The sequence below is a fragment of the Manacus vitellinus genome, unplaced genomic scaffold (assembly GCF_001715985.3).
Source record: "Manacus vitellinus isolate BGI_N305 unplaced genomic scaffold, ASM171598v3 scaffold_72_pilon, whole genome shotgun sequence".
In the NCBI taxonomy this organism is placed as follows: Eukaryota; Metazoa; Chordata; class Aves; order Passeriformes; family Pipridae; genus Manacus; species Manacus vitellinus.
The window spans coordinates 2,183,546-2,206,727 of record NW_021940764.1 but is presented as its reverse complement, the minus strand read 5'-3'; the positions used below and the strand labels follow the sequence as shown (position 1 = coordinate 2,206,727).

General features: G+C 43.5%; 1 protein-coding gene across 1 annotated transcript in view; it reads right to left on the bottom strand.

Moving 5' to 3' along the window:
• Positions 1 to 23,182, bottom strand: part of MAP3K3 (mitogen-activated protein kinase kinase kinase 3) — a 51,236-nt gene that overhangs the window by 13,117 nt on the left and 14,937 nt on the right. The window contains exons 2-12 of the mRNA XM_029964471.1: positions 21,071 to 21,192; positions 19,974 to 20,063; positions 17,112 to 17,152; positions 12,887 to 12,986; positions 11,519 to 11,632; positions 8,451 to 8,571; positions 4,323 to 4,456; positions 3,403 to 3,476; positions 1,761 to 1,828; positions 1,485 to 1,577; positions 452 to 643 (exon numbers count right to left, since the gene is read on the bottom strand). Of these exons, the coding sequence (XP_029820331.1) occupies positions 452 to 643; positions 1,485 to 1,577; positions 1,761 to 1,828; positions 3,403 to 3,476; positions 4,323 to 4,456; positions 8,451 to 8,571; positions 11,519 to 11,632; positions 12,887 to 12,986; positions 17,112 to 17,152; positions 19,974 to 20,063; positions 21,071 to 21,192 (1,149 nt within the window). The remainder of the gene's footprint in view (positions 1 to 451; positions 644 to 1,484; positions 1,578 to 1,760; positions 1,829 to 3,402; positions 3,477 to 4,322; positions 4,457 to 8,450; positions 8,572 to 11,518; positions 11,633 to 12,886; positions 12,987 to 17,111; positions 17,153 to 19,973; positions 20,064 to 21,070; positions 21,193 to 23,182) is intronic.

The following is a 23,182-nucleotide window of genomic DNA, read 5'->3' as shown; positions in this document are numbered from 1 at the left end:
GATCATCAAGTCCAACCCCTGATCCAACTCCAATTACTATATCATGGCACTAAGGGCCACGTCCAATCTCTTTTTAAAACCCCCCAGGGATGGTGAATCCATCACCTCTCTGGGTAGGCCGTTCCAATGCCTGATAACCCTCTCTGTAAAGAATTTCTTCCTAACATCTAACCTAAACCTCCCCTGGCAGAGCTTGAGCCCATGTCACCTTGTCCTATTGTTGGTTGCCTGGGAGAAGAGACCAACCCCCGCCTGGCTATAACCTCCCTTCAGGGAGTTGAAGAGAGTGATGAGGTTGCCTCTAAGCCTTCTCTTCTCCAGACTAAACAACCCCAGCTCCCTCAGCCTCTCCTCATAGGACTTGTGCTCAAGTCCCTTCACCAGCCTCGTTGCTCTTCTCTGGACCCGCTCCAGCCCCTCAGTTTTTTCAATTCCTGAAGAAAGTGCTCACATTTGGTGGGGATGTTCCTCTCCTGCACGCCCAGGGCGTTCTCGCTGTCGGCGCTGCGCAGGCGGCCCCGCGGGTCCAGGTACTGCAGGGCCAGGCCCAGGTTCTCCCCGTTGGTGCTCAGGGAACGGCTGGAAGGGACCAAGGTGAAAAGATTCCCTTGGTGACGCCGTATCCTGGGAAACGTCCTCCGGCCTGGGGGGGGAACGGGAAACATTTTAAATCGGTGCTTGCAAGTGGAAGGTGATGGAGAAGAAGGGAGAGGAAAACCATGTTCTGCTCTGTTCCCACGGAGCAGAAGCTGCTGCCAAACAGACGAGATGCAAAAATATAACAGTTCAGGGCTGGTGCTGCCTGAGCTCAGTACAGCTCTGGATCACTCCCAGAGCAGAAGGCAGAGAAGACTTAGTAATGCCCTCAAGTGCTGTGGTGCAAGATCTAAACTTGCCTCCCAAACCAAAACTCTGGTTTACAGGCTACCACGCAAGCTCTGAGGCTGGTTAACGACGCCTCCCAGAATGACTTTCTAGATAACGTGCCTGGACTTGGAAATAAAAACCATAAACAGATTATGGTGACTTGCACCTCATGAAATTTTGAGAGGTTAATTTGCATAAGGCCATGTGAGGAGCAGAGATGTAAGTCTTTAAGTCCCTGCTACATTTAAAAGACCCAGAAACAAGTCTGCATTGTGAATTAGCAAAGCATAATGAATCCCTGAGGTAGGAACCTGCTATATATGGCCAAGGCTAATAACTCTGTCCACTGCCCAAGCCCAGCAGTCCCTGATCAGCCTGGATATTCCCAGAAAGCACAAAGTAAACAAAGAATTACAAAGTAAACCAAGAATTACAAACAACCATAGAGTGTTTCCATGAAAACGAGGCATCACGCACAGTACCACCAACTCCAGCACTCACTGCAAGGCCCAGGGCACTTCCAGGCTCTTCAGCTGGGAATTACACTCATTCCTAGAGGTTGCCATTGCTTCACCTTGTTTTTCCAGCCTGGAATGGAAGGTCCTAGAACAACTCACCATCGTTGTAGTCCTTGTGCTGCATGGAGACGTTGTAGCGCCGAGGGTACGTCCCACCTTTCCCTGCTTTGTCGTAGATCTGATTCTCCCGGTCTGGAGGGAGATGCAAAGACAGGAGTGAGGCCTCCTTCAAAAAGTGTAACTTATAATGACAAAACTTCCCTGTAGCAGCAGGGTTTTAGGAAGAGGTAACAAATAACTTCATAGCTTTTCAGTCAACACAACCCCAGTTGTTCTATTCATACAATGCCAGCAACCTTTGCAGCAGTGACATACCTGAGAACTCCTGTCTATTATCAGGGAAGCTTTGTGCCCTTGACATCCGTGACTTCCGAAAAGAAGGACTAGCAAAGAAAGAAGGCAAGAATAAGTTTTGCTGCCCACCAGAGCAAAACCTACACGGGCTTTAAAAATACGAGTGAATACATTTTGCAGGTTGGAAATGGTGACTCTCAAATCCACGTCCCTGCAATGATTTTATGCTCCATCCATCTGCAAAGTTAAAGCCAGGCTAAGCCCCAGCTAACCAGACTGTTTCCCAGTGTGGGCTGTCAGCTTTTCTGTTCACTTTGAGCCATTTATTCAGTGTTTCCCCAGCCTGTGGTATAAGATTCAGTGGCTCCTTCAGACATGGGAAGTGGAAGGCTAAAACCAAGGCTGAGAGGAAGAGCAGAACAGAGCAGCACTTGCAGCACACTGTTTACAGGGCAGCAGAGATTTACCACGAGGGACAAGAGTTCCTCTCATGAAAACTTGGGTGCACTTTCCTCTCTCCAGCAGCACAAGAGCCTGAACACCAACACTGCTTCCAACCCCTGTGTCTCTCCCCAGTAAGCAGTGCTCCTCCAGCAAGCCTAAGTAAGGCCCCTGGCTTGGCACAAGGTCTTTCACACCTCAAGAGATTACACAAACTCAACCTGTGCCCTTTAAAGCCATGCTACTGATACTTGTTTTGTTAACCAGTGTAAATGGCACTGCCTCACAGAGCTTTCAGACTCCCAAACGAGACTCCTTCCCCACTGCACAAACAACAGCTTCCCCAGATGATGCCACTCCAGCAACAAATCACCAGGAAAGCTTTTTATTGCTTCCCCTTCTTCACTTAAGGCAGAGAAAGGGGAGAGGAGGACAGGTAACAAATCAGCAATGTCCCCTCAACAAATGAATCCATGCACACACCCAGTTAACTGCAAGTGTTTCCTTGTGACTCCATAAACTGGAGGAAGTGAATGGCTTCAAATCCAAACCTCAAGTGCTTGACATAAAAGCACACACTACCTACAGGAATCAGCTTGGAGGAATCCTAAAAACGTGCTGAAGTCCAGTATTACAGGTGCTGGGAAGCCACAGTTGCTATTCAAGTTAATAGAACCTCTGGCTGCCCATCAGCACCTCAAGCAACACCAACAGCAAAAAAAAAGGGAAGAAAAAGACCCAGAGCATCAACCTATGACAAACTCAAGCCTCCCTATTTACCTCTGGAATTAATTTTGTATCTTGCAGGACATAGCAAGCTGGTGCAATGATCTATTTCTGTAACCTTAGAATAGTTTGGGGTATTTTTTTGTCATTTTATTTTTTAAGTGAACAAGTAAAGCCTTGTCTAGAAGAGGTTTAAATCCCCTGCAGCCAGATGTTCTCAGAGCATTGGCTCCACACAGACTGCTCACTTTAGAACTCTGTATTTAAAACCTAAAGCCACTGAAGCACCAGTTTTGTTGGTCTATGGTTTTGCCAGAAAATAAAACAGCCTTAAGACACAGTTAATTCTCTTTAAGAAATATATTGGGATATAGGTAGGAAATAAGTTCTTCTTTCTCTCCAAGAAAATTTATGAGATGGAAAACAGACTTTTGCCTGAGTACCACTGGCATTTCAATCTGAGCACACACATTCCTACCAGTTTGTACATTTGTACCTGTCTGCTGACCTGTCCAAGGACTGGCAGCTTCCTGACACCGAGTTTTCAGCACTGCTTAGAGGGTCCAGCATCTGCAACACAGAAGAAATCACAAGACAACATCAGTGCAGTCCAGTGCTCAGGAGAGGCTCAGAGCAAGAGGATCAGAGCCCACTACTGCTTGTCTGGAGCAAGTCCAGCTGAGGAAGGGAGTCTAAGCCTTTTTTAAATGCACATTTTTCCCTTATCTCCCACAGAAATTGAGTTCATATCAAATCTGAGACACTGCTTTAGGTGTTGGAAGGACTCTGCTGTGGAAAATGGAAGTTTCAGTCAGCCTTGTGCTGCATTTTGATCCCAACTGCCTCCAGGAATAGTCTCTGCTGGTGCTGCTGCATTGCTGCCTCCACCTGCAAGTTGCCCTTTGGCCTCACTTCCTACTTTTTTGAATGGAGAGCAGAGTTTCAAAAGCAAGAGGGTCACCCAAACCTGGCACTAGGAAACCTGAGCACACATGTGTGACAGCCCCAAAACTGCTCAGTCAGTGGAGAGGCAATCCCAGCACACACAGCAACTGCTTCTGGCAACCCAAAGGCTTTGAACTTACACAGCTGCAACTGGAAGCAGTTTAAATGCACAAAGCAGCACTTTTAGAATCCCAGAACGGTTTGGGTTGGAAAGGACCTCTGAGATCACCCACTTCCACCCCCTGCCATGGGCAGGGACACCTTCCACTAGATCAGGTTGCTCAGAGCTCCATCCAACCTGGATTTGAACACTTCCAGGGATGGGGCAGCCACAACCTTCTGGGCAATTTGTTCCAGTGTCCTCACGGTGCTCATGCAACCACAGCTGAGAGTGAAAAGGAGGGCCCAGACCCCAGCAGAGTTCCTGAACAAGCTGGAGGTGCTTTTTCCCACCCTCCTGCTCATACTCACACACTGTTCATTGGTCTCTGGGATGAATTCCCCCTCGCTGTTGATGCTGGTGTAGGATCCCTGGCGGGCGATGCGCTGCTGCCTCTCCGGAACGTACCCCGGAGGGGGGGAACTCCTCCCTGTGTTCTGGGAGCCTGGGCCAGGGAAAAGGACATTTCTTAGATTTATGCTGCTGGAATGAGACTGTACGTGCATGGACACAAAATCTAAGTATCTCCTCTAACACCAGGCCTCCACCTCCATGAGCACAGCAGCTCTGGAGTGATCCTGACAGCCTGGACAGACATGGAACCAGGAGGGGTCATGTCAAAAACCAAACTGTTTGATGAGCACCTGTAGTGACATTTTAGACACCACATGGTTACTGGTGAAGCTCCTAACACAGCTTCTGCTCTTCCCAACCTCTCCTGCTCGACTTTCTGAGCATAATTTCAGTACCTCAGGGAAGGCAGAGGATTCCAGGAATCCCTGGCTTTTGAGCATGAACCTCATTGCCAACCTCCACTAAACAAAGCACTTGTCAGGGCAACCCATCTTCTGTCTTTATTCTAAGTTTGCATCAGTTAGTACAATTTATCCTGAGTGACAGCACATTCCTGCTAGTCAGCATCAGCTGAGCAAGTTACAGTGACTCTGAGCAATTCCAGTGTCACATGGGAGCACTGTCACCTTTGGAAATAACCCCAACATTTCTGGTTTGCTGCGTGAAAAATCAAACTGTGTGGTCAGTTTGGGCAAAACCACATGGAGGTCAACTCTGCAATTCCTGTTAATTGGATAACTGGATGGACAGAGAGTGTGTTTAGGGGCCAAAGGATGAGAAAAATAGTTTAATCATCTATTAATGGCACTACCTAAAGTGTTTCTGTTGTGCTACCTACCGAGAGAAACTTTAGCCCTAGGATTTATTTTTCCTTGCAGATCTCAAAGAAGATGAAACTTTAGACACAGGAAGAAACAAACCCCCTTTTTGCAGTGACTTATCCACCTGCAGCTCCCACTGTGAGCTCCTGGAACTGCTGTGGTCCAGTCAATCTACTTGAGGTCACCCATGAAGTCAGGAAGAGCAGCTGAGGATCAGCTCTCAAGCTGTGCTTTTTACAACACTGTCTTTAATTAACTGTGTGTACTCAGGTGCTGTGAAAGATGGGTAAAGATCAGCAAATATTCTCCCAAGGAAAATATTTTCTACTGAAGTTGTTGTAATAAAGAGTGAAGGCAAACGCTGGCAGAAGAGGACTGGAAAGCAGAGCACACACTTTTCAGAGGGCTGAAAAGCAGAGAACACACCTCTGAAAGGGATGAAAAGCAGAGAACACACCTCTGAAAGGGATGAAAAGCAGAGCACACACCTTTGAGAGGGCTGAAAAGCAGAAAACACACATTTGAAAGGGCTGAAAAGCAGAGAACACAATTTTGAGAGGGCTGAAAAGCAGAGAACACCTTTGAGACGGCTGAAAAGCACCTCTGAGAGGGATAAAAAGCAGAGAACACCTTTGAGAGGACTGCACAAAGAAAAACAATGCTGGCATGACTTAGGAGTCCATGGAGGGTGAACCACGTGAAAAAAAGGGATTAACAGAATCATGGAACCATTAAGGCTGGAGAAGACCTCCGAGACCACCCGAGATCACCGAGTCCCCAACGTGCTGCTCAGAGCTGCCAGCCCATTTCCCCAGCAGCTCCAGGGGGCTCCTGTGAGGTTCAGAGCCCAGTGGTGTGGAGACAAACCCGGGAGCTGCCGTGGGGCTGCCCCGAGGCCCGGGAGCACTTTCACTCCTTCCGCCACAACCCAGGGCTGGCCCGGAGCGAGCCCAGGCCCTGCTGGCACCGGCCCAGCCGCTCTTGTGGAAAGGCCCCCAGCCCTGGGCAGGAAAAGGAAGTCGGCACTAAATCCATGTATATCAAAGGAAGTGAGTGGAAAAAACACAAGTGCTGCCAGAATGCTTAGCAACTTTTTTTTTTTTCTTCCCCCCCTCCTCTTTTAAATAAAAGTTATCTTTACTTCCAAACCTCTGAACTGGTGACAGCAGGCTCGAGGCCCGTCCACTCTGGAGGACAGGAACTACATGGATCTCTGCAAAAAGCTTGTGTTGAGCACTGCTTTGGACTTTCATTGCATCATGTGGTGAGATTAGGAGAGTTTCTATGCCTGAAACACCGGGAAACAGAGCCCATTCCTTTTCCAAATCAAAGATGGGGAAAGAGAAGTAAGAAGAAATCGATGCAAGACTGAGCTGTTGCCAAATTCCCAGCAGACCTCTGACAGAACTGGAACTCTTCATAAGGAACAGTCTGGTACTTTGACATGTTCAGAAAACAAAACTAATGGTTTCTTGAGTGATGAATGACAGAGAGCATCCACAAGCTGGGATGAGAGGAGAGAGTCTGTACAACCGGGACACAGAAGGGGCCCCTTGTTACTACACAGTTTACCCATGACAGACACTCACTGGAGTCTGTTGGCTTTGGCACCATTATCTGGATACCTCAGAACGCCAGTAAAGGAGAAATATATATATATTAATTGGTTTTGGCATTGAAATTGTCTGTGAAAAAAGAAATGTGGTGTTCAGACGTGCATGGACATCACTGCCTTCTTCACAGGACCAAGGAATGTTGCTCTTTTTTATGCACATTCACTTCAAACTAGGAAGGATGGGAAAACTCTTTTTGTCCTCGTTTCAGTCACGTACTTCACAAGCTTTCAGCACTTCTTTGTTTGTTTGCTGCTTCAGAGAAGCAAACTGTACAAAAGGGGATGAGCAGACTCCTGACAGGACACAGGCAGGTTTGTTAGACAAGCTGCACACTGAGAACTACTGGTCTAGTTCTCAAGTCCTTCCCTCTGAGCTCACTCTCCCAGTCACCTCTGGTCACAACAGAGGGGATCTGACTCTGGTTTAAACCCCCCCAACATGGAGACTTTTCTAGTTTAATCATATTTATTACTTTACACTTACATTGCATTGCAAATACTGATCTAAAACCCTGTAAAAATTATGGTTAAAGTTTACAGAGTTAACAAAACTGAAGCAGTCCTTTACCATGGAGAAGAACTAGCCAATAAAACAAGTCTGCCGTTCCCAGCTCCTGATACTCCCACTGTGACTTGCATCACCTGTCCTCTGAAGCATTAGATATGACAAGCCCCAAAACAGCTGTTGGAACAAACAAAATCATCCTCTGCTTCTCTTTCCAGCAAAATTTACCTTTTCTCACTTGTAAAGCAGCAGCAGCTTACACAGAACACCATCTTCATGCTCTCTCACCTTCCTCCTGCTCCTTCACTGCTCACTGGCCTCCACACCAAGGAGTGAAATCCTAAATCACAGACTTTTCTTTTTTTGGACCCATGTATCTTTGAAGCTGTTTCAGATGTTTTAGTTTTTGATATAAAAAGTTAACAGTTTTGAGCATCCTTCAAGCACAGGTTTGAATAGTGCTGCACAGTTATAAAGAGGGTTTTAACACAGAAATTGGGAAGAATCAGACAAATCTACCAGAGACAGAAGTAAAAATTACAGGAGTCTTACATGGACCTTTCCACTAAACAGCAGTTCACTCAGCTAAGAGAAACCCAAGGGAAATGAGACAAAGCTACATAATACTCTGACTTTTCTTACTATCTTTTGTGTACCTCTGCTGTTCACCTTGTGCCCTACCCATCTGGTAATTCCAGGAGTGAAAGGTTAGGGAACTCAGTATGTAGGACACTGGTTGGACATGCAGGAGTAATTCCTTGATTCCAAGTAAAATGCTTGATTACAGGAGTCAGGAGAGATTCCAAAGCCCGACATAAAAAACCCTCATATCAAGGTTTCATGAACTGAAATTGCCAACATAAATAAAAACCTTCATGGACTCACATCAGCTTTCCAAATTTCTAACCACAATGGATCTGGCTTTAGGACACCCCCTTTAGCAGCTCCTCAGCTGTTCAACAACTTAGCAAGGAACTGAAACATTCTACTGTAAACATATGAAGAGCTTTTGAAAATGAACTGCCCTGTCCTAGAATAACCTTTCGATTTCTCCCAGCTCTCATAAATGCCATGCCATAAACATTAGTGCCCAAATGACACATTTCACCAAACAAAACCATGCAGAAGTGGCAAAAATACTCACTGACAGACAGATGCCTACTTCTGGGTTCTGGCTGCTGGTAGGGTGTGCTCACATCCCCCACAGACTGGGAAGTTTTAATCCTGACTTGTTTGGGCAGTCCAGAATGGGGTGAAGAACTGGTCTGTTGGGTAAAATGAAAAGAATAAAATAAAATGAGACTGAGGAGCTCAAGCAGCCTGGCCACAGTCCCAAAAATATCATTATGTTTAGTAGAAAGAAAGAAGCTGAGCAACAGTTCTAGAGCCTGAAATCTTATTAACTGCAGAAAACACAAAGGCAGCCAAAGAGCAAGGTTTATAATTCTGGTGTCACAGAGGAGTCCAACAACTAGAGCAAGGCACTGTCCAGCCTCAAGGGCAGGATTTGGAAGTCTCAGTGTCTGCCTGCCATTAACAGGTACCTGTGGGACACACAGAGGGCTCATATCACCCCCAGACACCAGAACACAGAAGAACCTACAATTTCCATCAGCCACCTTTGCCAGCAGAGAGAAATTCTGAATCTTGCACTCTTTCAGAAGCAACCTGACTCCCCACAACCTTCACAATTCAGACCATCTAAGTGACAATAAATTCAGGAGACTTGAGAAAACCAAGAGTTTGGAGACGCCAAGATGAATTTATTCATCTTTCCATGAAATTCCATAGATACTATCTAATTAATGATCATTTTTCCACAGTGCCTTCATCTCATTCAAAGTAGGAAGAGGAACGAGACACATCAAACCTCCCCCAGCCAAGGAGATCCTGTGTCAAAGCAGGGGCTCAATACCTGGAGACACTTTCAATTTTAATCTTGACCCAACACACCTAGTTTTAGAAAAGGATATAATATTCTCTTCCTCTTGTGTTCCAGAATTCATCTTCCCTTATTTAATTGAGATGAACAGAACCAAAGACACCCCGAGGAAATTAATTCTGGCCTGTGAAAATTATTTGAACATGACTTGGTCAAACAAGGTGTGAGGTCATACAATCCAAAATTAAAGTACTGAATAGCTGCTCATTTAATAAGGACATCCACTTGCATGGAGCAAGGATTTAAATCACATAAACTCCACCATGAATAGGTTCATGGGAGCTGAATAAAGGGTGCAGAGGTCACCCCACTGATGTGGACAGTTTGGCTTTAGGTGTTAAATTTTTCCAGTTTTCCCCATTACATTCCAAACAGAAGGAAAGGACTGACAACAGGAGTGAGCTGCTTGATGAAAAAAATCACAAATGAGCCACAGAAAGAGGCACAAGAAAATTAATCTGCACACTGCTGACAAACAGCACAGCTCTTGGTACCAGTGACACAGCTACTGCTGCAAAGTTAATTTGCTTTCTGGACAGATTTGTGCCAAAGTCACAGTGTTACCTTTCCATCCCCAGAAAAAGAAAAGAGCACAACCAAAACAAAATCTGCATCCTGTACTTCAGGAAAAATAATGCTTCCCGCTCCCTCAGTGGGATGAGATCATGCAGCCAAGAAACCTCCTCCAGCCTTGTGGGCTCTATCCCACGTAGGGCTCTCCTGTCAGGCAACTCTGAGCTGCAGAGGAAGTCAGAGGAGAGGGGGGGGAAACAGTGGCACTTACTGAAAGCTTTGCTTTTTGTTTCTGCTTTGAGCAAAAGAGGAAAAAACAGCTAATAAAAGGACAACACCACAGGAGTGGCTGCTGGCTGGTGTAGGATGGGATTTACTAAGTGGGTTATGCAAAGGTAGGTGGTATCATTTAACAGCTGGTTTGCAGCCTCAAGGCACTGACAGAGGGCTGGAAAAGAGGATTGTGTGACTGTGTTATACCAAAAGCTGAGGCCACCTTTTACAGGCTGTTTCCTGACACCACAGAACGAAGTCTGACTCCACCAGGTCAGATCAAAGGCCTTCTTGCCAAGTATTGTCTTCAGAACAGGCAGCAATAAATGCTCAGGGAAAGGGCACAGGACAAGGAACAGCATCATCCCCTCCTACACCTTCCCAGCTTTTGGCACCCAGTCCTTTGGGAAAGGGCTGTTAACACTCCTGAAGGTCTCTGTATTTCCATTAACATGGATTATCAAATTAAAAAAATAGTGGGAAGTGTATTTAAGTCCTCCTGACAGTTCCAAGAATTATAGGTGTGATTATTTCAAGTCAGAGCTCCCTGCAGAACTTGAATAGGGATGAACATCTGAGATCGACAAGCTGTTCCCAACAGAGCAGCTTTTTGTGTCACACTCTTCAGAGAATTTGGTAATTTGCAAATCAAATATCTAAGCTATCAAGGTTTTTTGGCTTGAAAAGCTGCATGACCTTAATTCTGAAAAAGAAAAAAATGAGATATTGGATGAGGGAACCGTTTTCCAGTCCCAGATCAGGAACAAGGAAAACTTCAGGCTCTTTTTGCACTCCTCATCTTGCAGATAAATTCACTGTCCAAAATGGGCATCTTTGGGAGCTTGGTTTAAAGATTTACTTCTCATGATATAATATTTTCTGCTGAAAAAAGCAAACTACACTGACACTCACTGCCACAGCCACCTGTGGTACAGGAGAGTGAACCAAGACAACCAAACTCATCTTGGGTGTGAATACATCATTATTAGCTAAAGGCAACTTAGTTTCCATAGAGTAAGGCTGGATTTAAGGCATTAGGCTTAATGAAAAATCCCTGGGAGCTGCCCCAGGCTTCTCACCTAGGGAAGAAGTGTTAAAGGCTTGTCTTCAAGGACAACCTGTGCTCTGAAAGGCAAAATAATTACACACACTTTCAACACTGTGCTCTTAATCAAAGGTGAAAGATTTCTCTGCAAACCAAACTCTTTCAGTGTTTTCTGACTACAGGTACTTGCTCTAAAATGGCTTTCATGTAACAGCTTAAAAAGCTGCAATGTTTTTAGTCCCTGAACAGCTGCTGAAGTCAGGAAGGAGAAAACCAACAAAAAGATACCTATAATAGCTGAGCCAAAGCAAAGAGGATAAGCACATGCATTTGTGTCTGTGAAGAGTGATTTTGCTAATCCCTGTTACTGCCATTGTGTTTCAGAGAGTTAAGGGTAAAAAACCTTCATTTTGCTGCAGTCACAGAGGTTGGTACCTACATGGTTTCTGTCCTGGGACAGCAATAATATTCTAAGGCTTTTCACATTAGAGCTTCGGTCTAAGAGATCTACAGCTTTATCCAGGTCATCTTGGTTTTTCAGAGGGATAGAGAGCTGCAAAATAAACAACAGGAAAAAAATCATTACAAAAGACAGAAAAAATAAGTCTATTTCCACAACAGGTGTTTCAACAAACAGAAAAATACCAGAATGTAAGACAGGACTCTGACTGCTCACAAATTTTCATTCCAATACTGTCTCACTGTCCCCTCTTTAATGAGGTTTTCCTCCCGTGCCAGAGAAATGGCTGACCCTGGGCAAATTTCTCTAAAGCACCAGCCACAAAAATATTAATTGCTACCTGAATTTGCTGTTTGCAAAGAACAAGTCAGGGACTTGTCAGCCCCTGACTCCCTGAGGAGAACGTGGTCTCAGAGCACTTATGAATTCAGACCAAGTGAAAATTGGGTTTCAGAGAGAAAGAAGAAGATAAAGACTTTGAAAGGGGGAATCAAATTAGAATTTAAAACTTGCTAATAAGACCCCGTGAAATCGGGCTCAGACACCCTCTATTCTACAGCCCACTCACATCTCAAAATGGGAATGTTATTAACCCTGGAGAACTCTCATTTTTGTCCCACTCTCACTGGTGAATGGGGTTCTGCATCTCCCTCATTAGGGATGCAGTTCCAAACAGTGGGAGGGCGACACCACAACAATAAAAACAAGGAAAAACCAGCGTGTCCAGGGTGAGAAAGCCACTAAAATAGTTTAGATTATTAACATGGACTACCCAGTTCCTGAGAGACAAATGCTGTTCCCCATGTCACTTTATTTCACTGCTGACAGTGCCCACAGTCCCCCTAGAGCCTCCTCTGTTCTTGGACTCCCCTTGTTCCCCAGGCAACAAGATCTCCCTGGATATATATCAGCCTGCAAGAGTTGCTTTCAACAATAAAATACTTCAAACACCTTTTTTACTTCCCCAAGAGAGTCTCCCAACCACCACCAGTGCAAGGGAGCAAGATAGAATCATAGAATCGATTGGGTTGGAAAAGACCTCCGAGATCATCGAGTCCAACCCTTGGTCCAAATCCAAGGGCACTCAGTGCCACGTCCAATCTGCATTTAAAAATCTCCAGGGATGGTGAATCCACCACCTCTCTGGGTAGCCCATTCCAATGCCTGTGTGTTTGTACAACACACACAGCACTGTGAGGCTTTGTCAGGACCAGTGTGTTTTCCTTTGGACCAGGGATTCAACAGTGCTTTGCATTAAAGGGAGAACTGAAAATTAAATTTATGGGCACAGGGGGAGATGTGATGCAGAGAGTGTTTGCCATGCCCTGAGCACTGGGAGCTCTGTACCTCGTTGTTCATGTAGTGCAGGTCCAGGGGCTGCCCAAAGGCTGTTTTCACTTTCTGCTGCACGTCTTCGTAACGCACGGGCCGGACAAAGGGGATGATCCTGGAAGGAGAGAGAACCCCTGGCTGAAACCAGAAATACACCTGATAATGCAATCAAACCAGGTGGCTGAAGCGTTAAAAACACATCTGAATGCTCTCCTTTCATCCTCAAGCACGTAGGGAGCCTTTCAAATTTAAATTTGCACGCGTTGTTTCAGTAAGGAATTATTGATCTCTGGCCCATTTCCAACGGTTTGTCAAAATGCAATATTCAGCTGCAGCTTTTAAATAGAATCCCTTTGTCCCTGGGCAGAGAAGTATCCTTTGCTGAATCAGTGGCTTTCACAAAACAGGATACAAATGTCCCGTGCACCTTGGCTTAAAAAATACTGCCTTGGGCACAAAACACACTCAGGGAGAGTTAAATTAAAAGCTGCAGAGGCCAAAAGAATAAAACATTTAAGTATCCGAGTACCTGAACTCAAAATTCACTCCCTAATAATCTCCACAATGCATTTCATATTAAAAGTTTCAACAAATATTCCCACAGCAAAGTTAGTCCTGAACTCCTGAGGGAAGACAACAGCAGGTGGACACAAAGGAACCTGAAAACCCTCTTTCCCAAAGGTGGTCTGTGCCCTTAGCTCCATGTCTGTGCCCTGCATGCTCAGGTCAGACATCTCCAAACATCTGAATCATGGACTCACCACGCTGGCTTTCCAGTTTTCCATCAAATTATGGAATGGTTTGGGTTGGAAGGAACCTTAAAGATCATCTTGTCCCAAACCTGTGCAACACAGCAGGGTTTTTTTCTCCAGAGCTGAGGCCAAATCTAACTGTGCAAATGTTTGTCACACATGGCTTGCTTTATTTAAAAAAAATTGCTTTATTTTTTCATTAAAGAGGCCCAAATAGACCCAAACTTAAATACAGCTTCAGCTGTAATAGCAGTGTCACAGCTGACTTGCAACAATCGAGAATATTTTTATAAGTCAGAAGATTCACATTACACTGATCAGTCTCACACTCTCCTGCTTCCTCCCTCCTATTTTTTTATCTTCAGGCACCTTCAGCAATTGACACACAAAATCTGCCCAGATTTGAATTATTCCACACAAAACCTGCACAGATGTAAATTATTCTGATCACTGTCCCTGGGCCCAGACCTTGTGACACACTAAACCCCAGCTCAAGCACTCAGCCATTCCCTCCCCAGGTGAATGGCAGGAGTTTTACACTCACAGACAACAACAGCCTTCAGGAATGCAAAATGTTACCATGTGGACCCCTGTGGCACATAGAGGCTTTTCAGAAAATGACAGTACACTTTGCTTTGGTTTTATGACTGTTTTGCCTGCCTTGGAATAGCAACTCTCAATGTTTCAGGCAGAGGAACAATATGAACTTCCAGGAAAGCATCTAGAACTCTTTTATTTTGCTGGAATGTTCTGCTGTAGGAAGTCACCAAGTACTCACAAAGTCTACCTTGACAGCCACGGAAAAGGATGATTTTCACCCTCTTCAGAATAATCTGGAGGATTCAAGTGCAAGCTATAGTTTACAACCCACTGTTCTAAACAAACCAGGGTCACCCAGAGCAGTGGTGGAATCATCTCTGCAAGTGTTCAAAAAACATGTGGATGGGGCACTGGAGGACATGTTTTAGTGGTGACCACGGTGGTGGTGCTGGGTTGGACTTGAGGACCTTAAAGGTCTTTTCCAACCTGCACAATTCTGTGATTCTGTGCCACCTCCAGCTCAGAAAGCCACTCTTCACCTCTTTGCTGCACAGGCTTCTCACCTTCTGCTTCCATGAGATCTCACTGTGTCTACACTGCAAGTCAAACCCTCCAGGGCAGTCACAGGACAAGGGGGAATGGCTTTAAACTGAAAGAGGGCAGGGTTAGATGGGATATTGGGAAGGAATCCTTCCCTGTGAGGGTGGGGAGGCCCTGGCACAGGTTGTCCAGAGAAGTTGTGGCTGCCCCTGGATCCCTGGAAGTGCCCAAGGCCAGGATGGAACAACCTGGGATAGTGAGTGGCATCCCCAGCCATGGCAGGGAGGGTGGAACAAGATGATCCTTATGGTCCCTTCCAACCAAAGCCATTCCAGGTTCAAACCATCACTATGATTCTGTGATGAACCTGTGCTTTGGATAAAAGGCTTAACTTCCCATTCATCCACCCATCCATCCATCCATGCATCTTCATCAGCCCTGGGTATCCTCTCACGAGATGCAGCTTTTGTTTTAAATAGCCCTTGTGTCAGTTGGCTTCCTCAGCCCCTTCCCAGGAAAGGTTCATCTTGCCACCAGTCCTACAACATCCAGCTATTTGGAAATAATTGTGCTTGTTAAAAAGCAGCCCACAATAACATTTTCTACATATTCCTAAGAAACCCATCCACGAAATTACAGTACTCTGGCACCACACAAATGTAATTTAGCTCTCAGTGCCTTATAAAGGCTCCCATTCTACACTCAACGCATTCAAAAGCAGAGCTGTTCTCAGGTGCCACAAATTCTATTAGTTTAAAAACTCTGTGCACTCCTCTAACACAAAATCCTGGACTGCAGGGTTTGAGGAGCCCATTCCTGCCTGACCACCTTAAATATTTGTGGTTAGATCTGGCAGCTGCTGTGAAGCCAAGCACACACACTCACATTCTGGTGCAGGCTCCCTGTCTGTAACTGCACACCGCGCTGGGAGCGGGGAATTCGCCGGAGTGAAACTGCATAATTAGACTAACACACAATCAACCTTTTAATGTTACTTCAGAAAAAAAACCCTTTCTCCCCCCCTCCCCGAGCTCGGTGCCACCTGAAATGCACCCGGGTTGAAGAGAGGCAAGATGAGAAGCTCGTGGGGACAGATTTTGCTGCTGAGTTCCCTCGTCCTGGCACGGTGTGACAAGGAATTGTGACAGGGCACCCCCTGCCTCTGTTTTGCCCACACAAACCCCTGACACAGGAAGAAGATCTGGCTGACAAAGGAGGCAGCAGATCCCAGTGATGATCACTTCTAAAATTTCTCCCCAAGCACCAAAAGTCAGGGTTGTTTTAGGGACAGAATTCATCGCGCAGGATTTTAGCGAAAGCAACAGTTCAAGTTTTGGGGAAGATCACAAATTATTCTTCACTGCCTGCTTTGTCAACAAAGAATGCTTCTGCTTTCCTGATAAAAATCCCCAAATTTGACAAAGGAGGATACTTGAGGAGGAGCTTCAGCACCTCAGCCATAACCTTTGCTAGGACCAGGTATGAGGATCCCTGCAGACAACTTGTGCTGTTGTACCATCAACATTAAATTTGCATTTTATCACGAAACCACGAACTGCTTTATGTTGGAAGTAAATGGGAGAAACCAAAGGATTCCCATAGGATGGCTGTGAGGAGTAGCACGTACATTCCTGCTTACAATCCAATTAATTTCCTCCAAAATAAGGGAACTGTAACCCATCATTAAGATCACTTTTTGCCCTCAGTGAGAGCAGACTCAAAGAGACCACAGACAAGCTTGGAGCCTTCCTGTATGTCCACACACCACCACACAGCCATTAAATGTTTTGAGAGTTCCTCTCAATGCTATGGCAAGTAAGAGGCATTTTGAGACCTACTTTTAAATATCCAGGCAATTTTATCCATTGCAAACAATGCTGTAAAAACTGAAAGCTGCTATTTCAGTTGTTTCTGGGTTTTTCTTGTAAAAGAATGTCTCTCAAAAAAGGAAATAACAAAGAAACTTTTACACCAATGAAAAAAAATCTTCCCTTGCTGTATCTGTTGCTCAATCACAGCAGGACAGTGATAGCAACAGGGCATCAGGAAGTGAGAAACTAGAAAAGAATGACACTGATTTGATCAGCTTCATTTGGTTTTAGTTAAATAAAACAAAATGGGAACATGTATGAAGCGAGACTTTCAGGTTGAATTTATTTCAGGCTGGACAGCTTTTTAATATCGCTGCAATTCACTTGCAAATAGATATTATGGAAATAAATCACTGTTTTATGACACGCCGGTCTCTAAAAATAACCAAGTTGTGTGTGACCTGTCTGTTATGGCCTTCCCTGTGTGATTTTCGTTCAGGAAAAAGAAAAGTGAGGCCAACAAAATATTTAACCTAAATTACTGATGACTGAACCATTCTCATGAGCAAAGAACCCAAGCACTGAAGGCCAACTTACCGTCGCTCCCCGTTGTGTTCAAACTTTATCCTGACATCATTCTGCAGGAGGAAGAACAAGAGGTGAGTTCACAATCAAATTCTGCCACACAAATGCACCACAACAGGATTTTAATATGATTTTAAGTTTCTTGATGGAAGCTAAGGTAGACTGTGGGAACAAGTGGCTGGTATGTTTTTCAGAGAAACTGCCGAAGGAGAAAGGCAAGGAAAGGGGTAAAAACTAAGTTGTAATTTTTGTTAACTGTCACTGGAACAGAGGACACTTTTAAGGAAAATTAAAATACCTTGAACACTGCATGGTAAAAATCTGAAATTGAGTCCTAACTGCTTATTCATCTTAATTGAAGGTGATTTTCTTTGAGCACTCAAAGCAAAGATGGAAGAGAGATACAGAAAATGTATACATTCTCTATTCTTATGCCTTCCTTTTATTCTTATTGTTTATTCTTATTCTGATTTCTATTTATTATTCTTATTCGTTATTCCTATTTGTTATTCTTCACTCTTAAGACATGGACTAAATCTCTGCTTTTGCAAAAATGCAGCCCCTGAAACTCCAACTAAGTCACAACCAGGCTGATTCTGTGTCACCTTCTAAAGCTCCTCACCTGTATCTGGGTGGTTCAAAGCACAACCACACAACCTGTGCAGTCACTGCACACTCAGAAGATGCTCTGTGGCACAGAAGAGTCAACGTGCTGAACTTTCAACTCTGGACATCGAAGTTCAAATCCCAATTTAGGTCAGAAAGATAAAAATAAAAGGGAAAAATCTGCTCCGATAAGACTCCATAATTTCTGCTGCACAATTTATGTGATTGGAATAGATTAAGCCATCTGTGAAAGCCTCAGACAATAGGCAATCATACATCTAGGAACTTCAAAACAACGTGGCCAGGAAATGCTCTTTAGCTGGAGGAAGTTTCTGGCAGGCCCAGTGGTCAAGAATTCAGTTCAAAGGGATGGGATTCCTGCAGCATGGATCAGGGAAAATGAGCTCCCCAGTCCCAGCAACGACCCCCTGCAGGTGGGTACTTCACGTGTAACTTTAAAAGACAATCTTTTTAGATGTGGGAAGAGAAAGAACTTACTCTAGAATGACTCCAAAATGAAACAAACTCATCTGGATTGAGCAGTAAAGGAAAAATGCAGCAAACAGCACAGGAACAGTATCCTATAAAAGATGCCCACCAGCCAACTCCTGATGAAACAGCTGTTCTTAGACATATTGGATGGAGGAATGATCCCTCTGGGTCAGGATTTTCAAAGAAGTAAGTTTGTCTTAGACATACTGGATGGAGGAATGATCCCTTTCTATCAGGGTTTCAGGGAAGTAAGGCTCTAGGTAAGTTTTTTTTTTAATGTCAGACTATTCTAAATAGCCCAGTCTAAGGGAACTAAACAGGACTGTTTGGATGAAATGGAATTCAAGTCATTTTTCAGATTAAATTTCTGACCTCAAGACGTGGTTTAGGTCCTGGAACAGCCAAGTAACACAGCTCTCATTAATTAAAATTAGACAACACTAAAAAGATCTTCAGGGCTCTTTGGAGACCTTTCTTTAACTTGCTGGTACCTAAGGAAACCAAAATCACTTTCTCAACTCCACTGCACACTTTAGAACCTGTAATTTGGAAGAAAGGGAAGGGGGATGGAATTTGGCATTTATCTCTTGCTGATTTTTCCATAAGGGATCAGACACTGGTCACTCATGTCTATTTTTTAAAGATCTAAGAAAAGGTGTTCAAAGTGATCTCAGTGTTCACACTCCAGAGAGAAACTCGAGGAGTTAAGCTTTCCAGTGCTTTCAGTTTCTCTGGAAAGCAGTGAGCCCATCAATTTTTAAAGTAAGTCATATAAACTCTCCTAAGAGATGAGTAAAAAGGCAAATCCAAGTTTAGTGCCTCAGCGTTCCAGTACCATAAATCACGATTACAGGTTTTGATTTAAGACATCCCTGGATTCCCGTTCAAAGCCATCCGGGGAGGATTTTTGTTCTGCTCCATCTACAGATTTGTCCAGCACATTCTAGGAAACCCCAGATCCAGCTGAACAAGTAGATTACGAGCAGGCAAAGCGTAAGGAAGACAGACATGAACTTTAAAGCCTGCTCCAAAAGGCTTAAGCCTGTAACAGGAATCAAACTGCAAAGAGTTATTTTACTGACATAGGCAACTTGTCCTGTTAATGTCAGTCTTACTGCCAGCAACTTGATCTAACCTTGTAAGACAGTAAAAGACAAACAATTCTTGGCTGAAATTGCTGCTTTTGCTTTGAAGTATTTCATTTAAATGACATCCAGCATCTACTGACAGAGTAAAGAGCCATTTATTCTGTCCTTCCTTTCGACCAGAAAGTCAATACCAGAGTTTTCTTCATGAAAAAGTCTGCAGCAATGTGGAACAAACCTGGAGTGCTGCCTCCATCACTTCCAGACTGCTTTGGGTTGGAAGGGACCTTAAAGCCCACCCAGTGCCAACCCTGCCCTGGGCAGGGACACCTTCCACCAGCCCAGGTTGCTCCAAATTTATCCAACCTGGCCTTGGACACTTCCAGGGATCGAGGGGCAGCCACAGCTTCTCTGGGCAACCTGGGCCAGGGCCTGCCCACCCTCCCAGGGAAGGATTCCTCCCCAATATCCCATCTAACCCTGCCCTCTTTCAGTTTAAAGCCATTCCCCCTTGTCCTGTCACTACACTAAAACAGGTACCCCCTGTAACATCAGGAGAGAGCCGGGAAAGAAAAGCTTTTCCAGCCTCCCACACCTGCTTAAAGGAACCCTACAAAGGTCACAGCACACACTGGTAAAACCTACACATAATTTATAATTGCTGATAGAGAAATAAAGCCAGTTTTCTCACCGGAATTTTTTTTTCTTCCACTGCAGAGGCACACTGGTTTGTTATTGCAGGGCTGCCCAGGAGGGGGGGACTGCTGGCATTGTGTTTTTTCTTTAAAAGGAATAAAAACATTTTTAAAAAAACAGCAAGTTAAAAATTTTTACACTTGGTAAATTTTTTTAGCTGATCAGACCAAACAACATCACAAACACATGTGGGGGGAAGGCAGGATACTAAGATGATGCAAATTATCAAATACAAACACACACACACATATATATATATAAAAAATACATAACTTTACATATATATCCTTATATATAGCTTTTAATTTTATATAGATAAAACCAATATAAAATATATACTATTTTTAATTATAATTTATACATTATAATAAAATTGTATTATTCTAGTAATTATTTTGATTGTATATATAATCAATATAATTTATATATAACATTAATTAGTAATAATTACTTAGTATTTCTATTATATTAGAAAATTAATTATATCAATAATAACATAGTATACCTCTAGCTATAGTTTATAGTAAGATCATATATTATATCTAGATATATATAAGATATAATAATAATATATTGATGATTCTAATAAGATATATTAGATATATTAATATCTATTATCTATATAGATATATAGATATATAATATTATACTACTACATTACTATATAGTTAGAGTATATAACTATATTTAAAATATATAAATAAAATATATAACTATATTGTATATAAAATTATATACAACAGTATACAAATATAATAGTACATATAATAATATAACTAATTTAATATATAAATTAATTATATATAAAAATATAGTAAATATCTACTATTTTTAATATAGTAGATATTTATATATTTTATACATATTGGTATACATTATAATAATTATAATATACATTAACATACATTATTAATACATATTATATATTATATTTTTATGTAGATATGAAAATTAAAATGTTCCATATTTGCCACACAGCCTGAGCAGGATGAGGGAGTTAATCCTGCCAGAAGCAGAGGCAGCAGATCCTCTGTCCTTCTGCCCCCAGGCCCCCATTTCCCCATTTCAGGGGCTCCCTCAGTGGCCCATTACCTGTTTGTTGGTGTGAGCAGTGTCTTTATTCTTCATGGTCTCATAGCCAGGCAGCCTGTGACGCCTGCTCATCTGGAGAGCCACCAGGTCCTTCATGATGGATTTCAAGGCCTCCTGTTCATCTGCCAGGCACAAGAATTTTTGGAGTAAGTGGCCTGGGTGAGCATCAACTGTGACACTTCTTGGGGAACAACAAACCTTTTCAGGGTCTTTGCAAAGACACTGTGATTTTGTTTAGTCACAGAAAGCCCAAACTAACAGAATATCATTTTAAGTCTCTTGTCCAGTGCCACAGAAGGATCAGAATAAATATGCCCAGCCCCTAATTGTGTTTAAAAGCCTTCACAACAAACAGTACAACCTGAGCAGATCTGCTAGATCATCAGAGGTCATTTAGGAAGGGCAAACTGATGTGCTTCTGCCAAGGAAAACCTGGTAAAAATCTGTTCTTTCCCACTTTATATCCTGCTAACTCTCAATTCTTGCTTGTTAGCAGAACAAACCACAGCCAGCAGAGAGAGAAACGAAAACCCGGGCGAAGAACCATCCTGGAGTCTCCCTGAACACAAATCCACTCGCACTGATTGCCCCAACACGTTCCTCTCTTCCCTCAGAACAAGCTGATGGAACAAAATTCAACCCATTTTATGAGATTTCAAGATGAGATTTGATTTGAGCAGGTTCAAATCGTCCAGCACTGAGAACACTGTCTGCTGGCAAAGTGCAACGCAGCAGGTTCAATTCAAGGCTTCTTGCCTTGCAGGAAAACACACACATTGAGTTTTTCCTTGTATGTACTACTGACTAAAAATTACTTTCTGAAGTGAACATTCCTGATATAACCCATTTAATGTGTTCTCTCCCATTGCCTGTTAGTTTTGAGGAGAGAAGTGTATTTTATTTAGCAGAACTTTGTATGATATCTATAGAGAAAAGAAGATATATAAGGGGGGAAATGCTCAGTAACTGTGATGGATGGTGCAAAAAGGTCTAAAAGCCACGGAAAAGAATCCTTTGCTTTAGCAAGGACAATGATCTCAAATTCTTTAAGGTAAAAGAAGTTGCCATGTGAAGTTTTGTCCAAAATGGGACTGCACTGGCCACTGTGCTCCAGGCACTGCCACAGCCAACAAAGCAGCCTCAGATGCCTCACTTTGCTCCTGGCACAGTCCCCTGGTGTCTCACACAGCAAGACTCAGAGTTTTTAGGGATAAAGTGTTGTTTCCTCGGCAAATAATACACCCAGTTAAATCCTTCCTGATACTGAGGCATTCTTTAGGCATGAAATGTGAAGCAGTGATTTGATCAGCTCTGAACATCCCCAGCAGAATCTGCCCTTTCCAAACGAGTCTGGGTGGACTTGGCCACTAGTTTTGAATGTAAACCTGTTTGGTTTTTTTTTCTTTTTGGATAATTGGAGCTTTTAGAAGTGATGTGAGCCCCATAAGTTATCACAGCCCTACTCAGGTGACAGTGTGTTGGGTGTGCAGTGCTTGAAATGCACAATTCCTCACGAAGTCCCCAATCACCTGGAGGAGTTTGAACTGAAATGAGCATTTTTGAAGCTGATCTGTAAACAACTGAAACTTCATTTTAACAACCCACCACGGCTGAACACTCATTCCTGAGTCGTGGCACTGGTCTGATGGGTAATGGTTTGCATTTGGAAGAGCTGTCCTGGGAACAGCTGCTGAACATTAAATGATGGACTGACTCGCATCTGTATTTCCCTGTACAAGGGACTCACTGGGACTATTTGTTTCTTCAATTTTATGTCATGTATTTGTTCGTGAGTGTCTCCAAAGCAGCCAGTGTATGTTTTATGCACAGACTGGCTTCATAATTAATCAGTGTCTCAATAACAAACCAGATTTTCGCAATGCTTGAAGATGACAGATGTGGGACATGTACAGCCTGTGGAGCAGCCAGGGAGCAAATGCTACTAAAAGCAAAATGGGGGAAAAAATATACCTATTTGTAAGGAAGAAACACCTAAAGAAGTCCCAGGGAGAAGTCACACTAATGATATCTTTGGTACAACAAATAGTTTCTGCCCAGGTCTGCTTTAGCTTTCATAGGATCACAGAATCATAGGGTAGTTTGGGTTGGAAG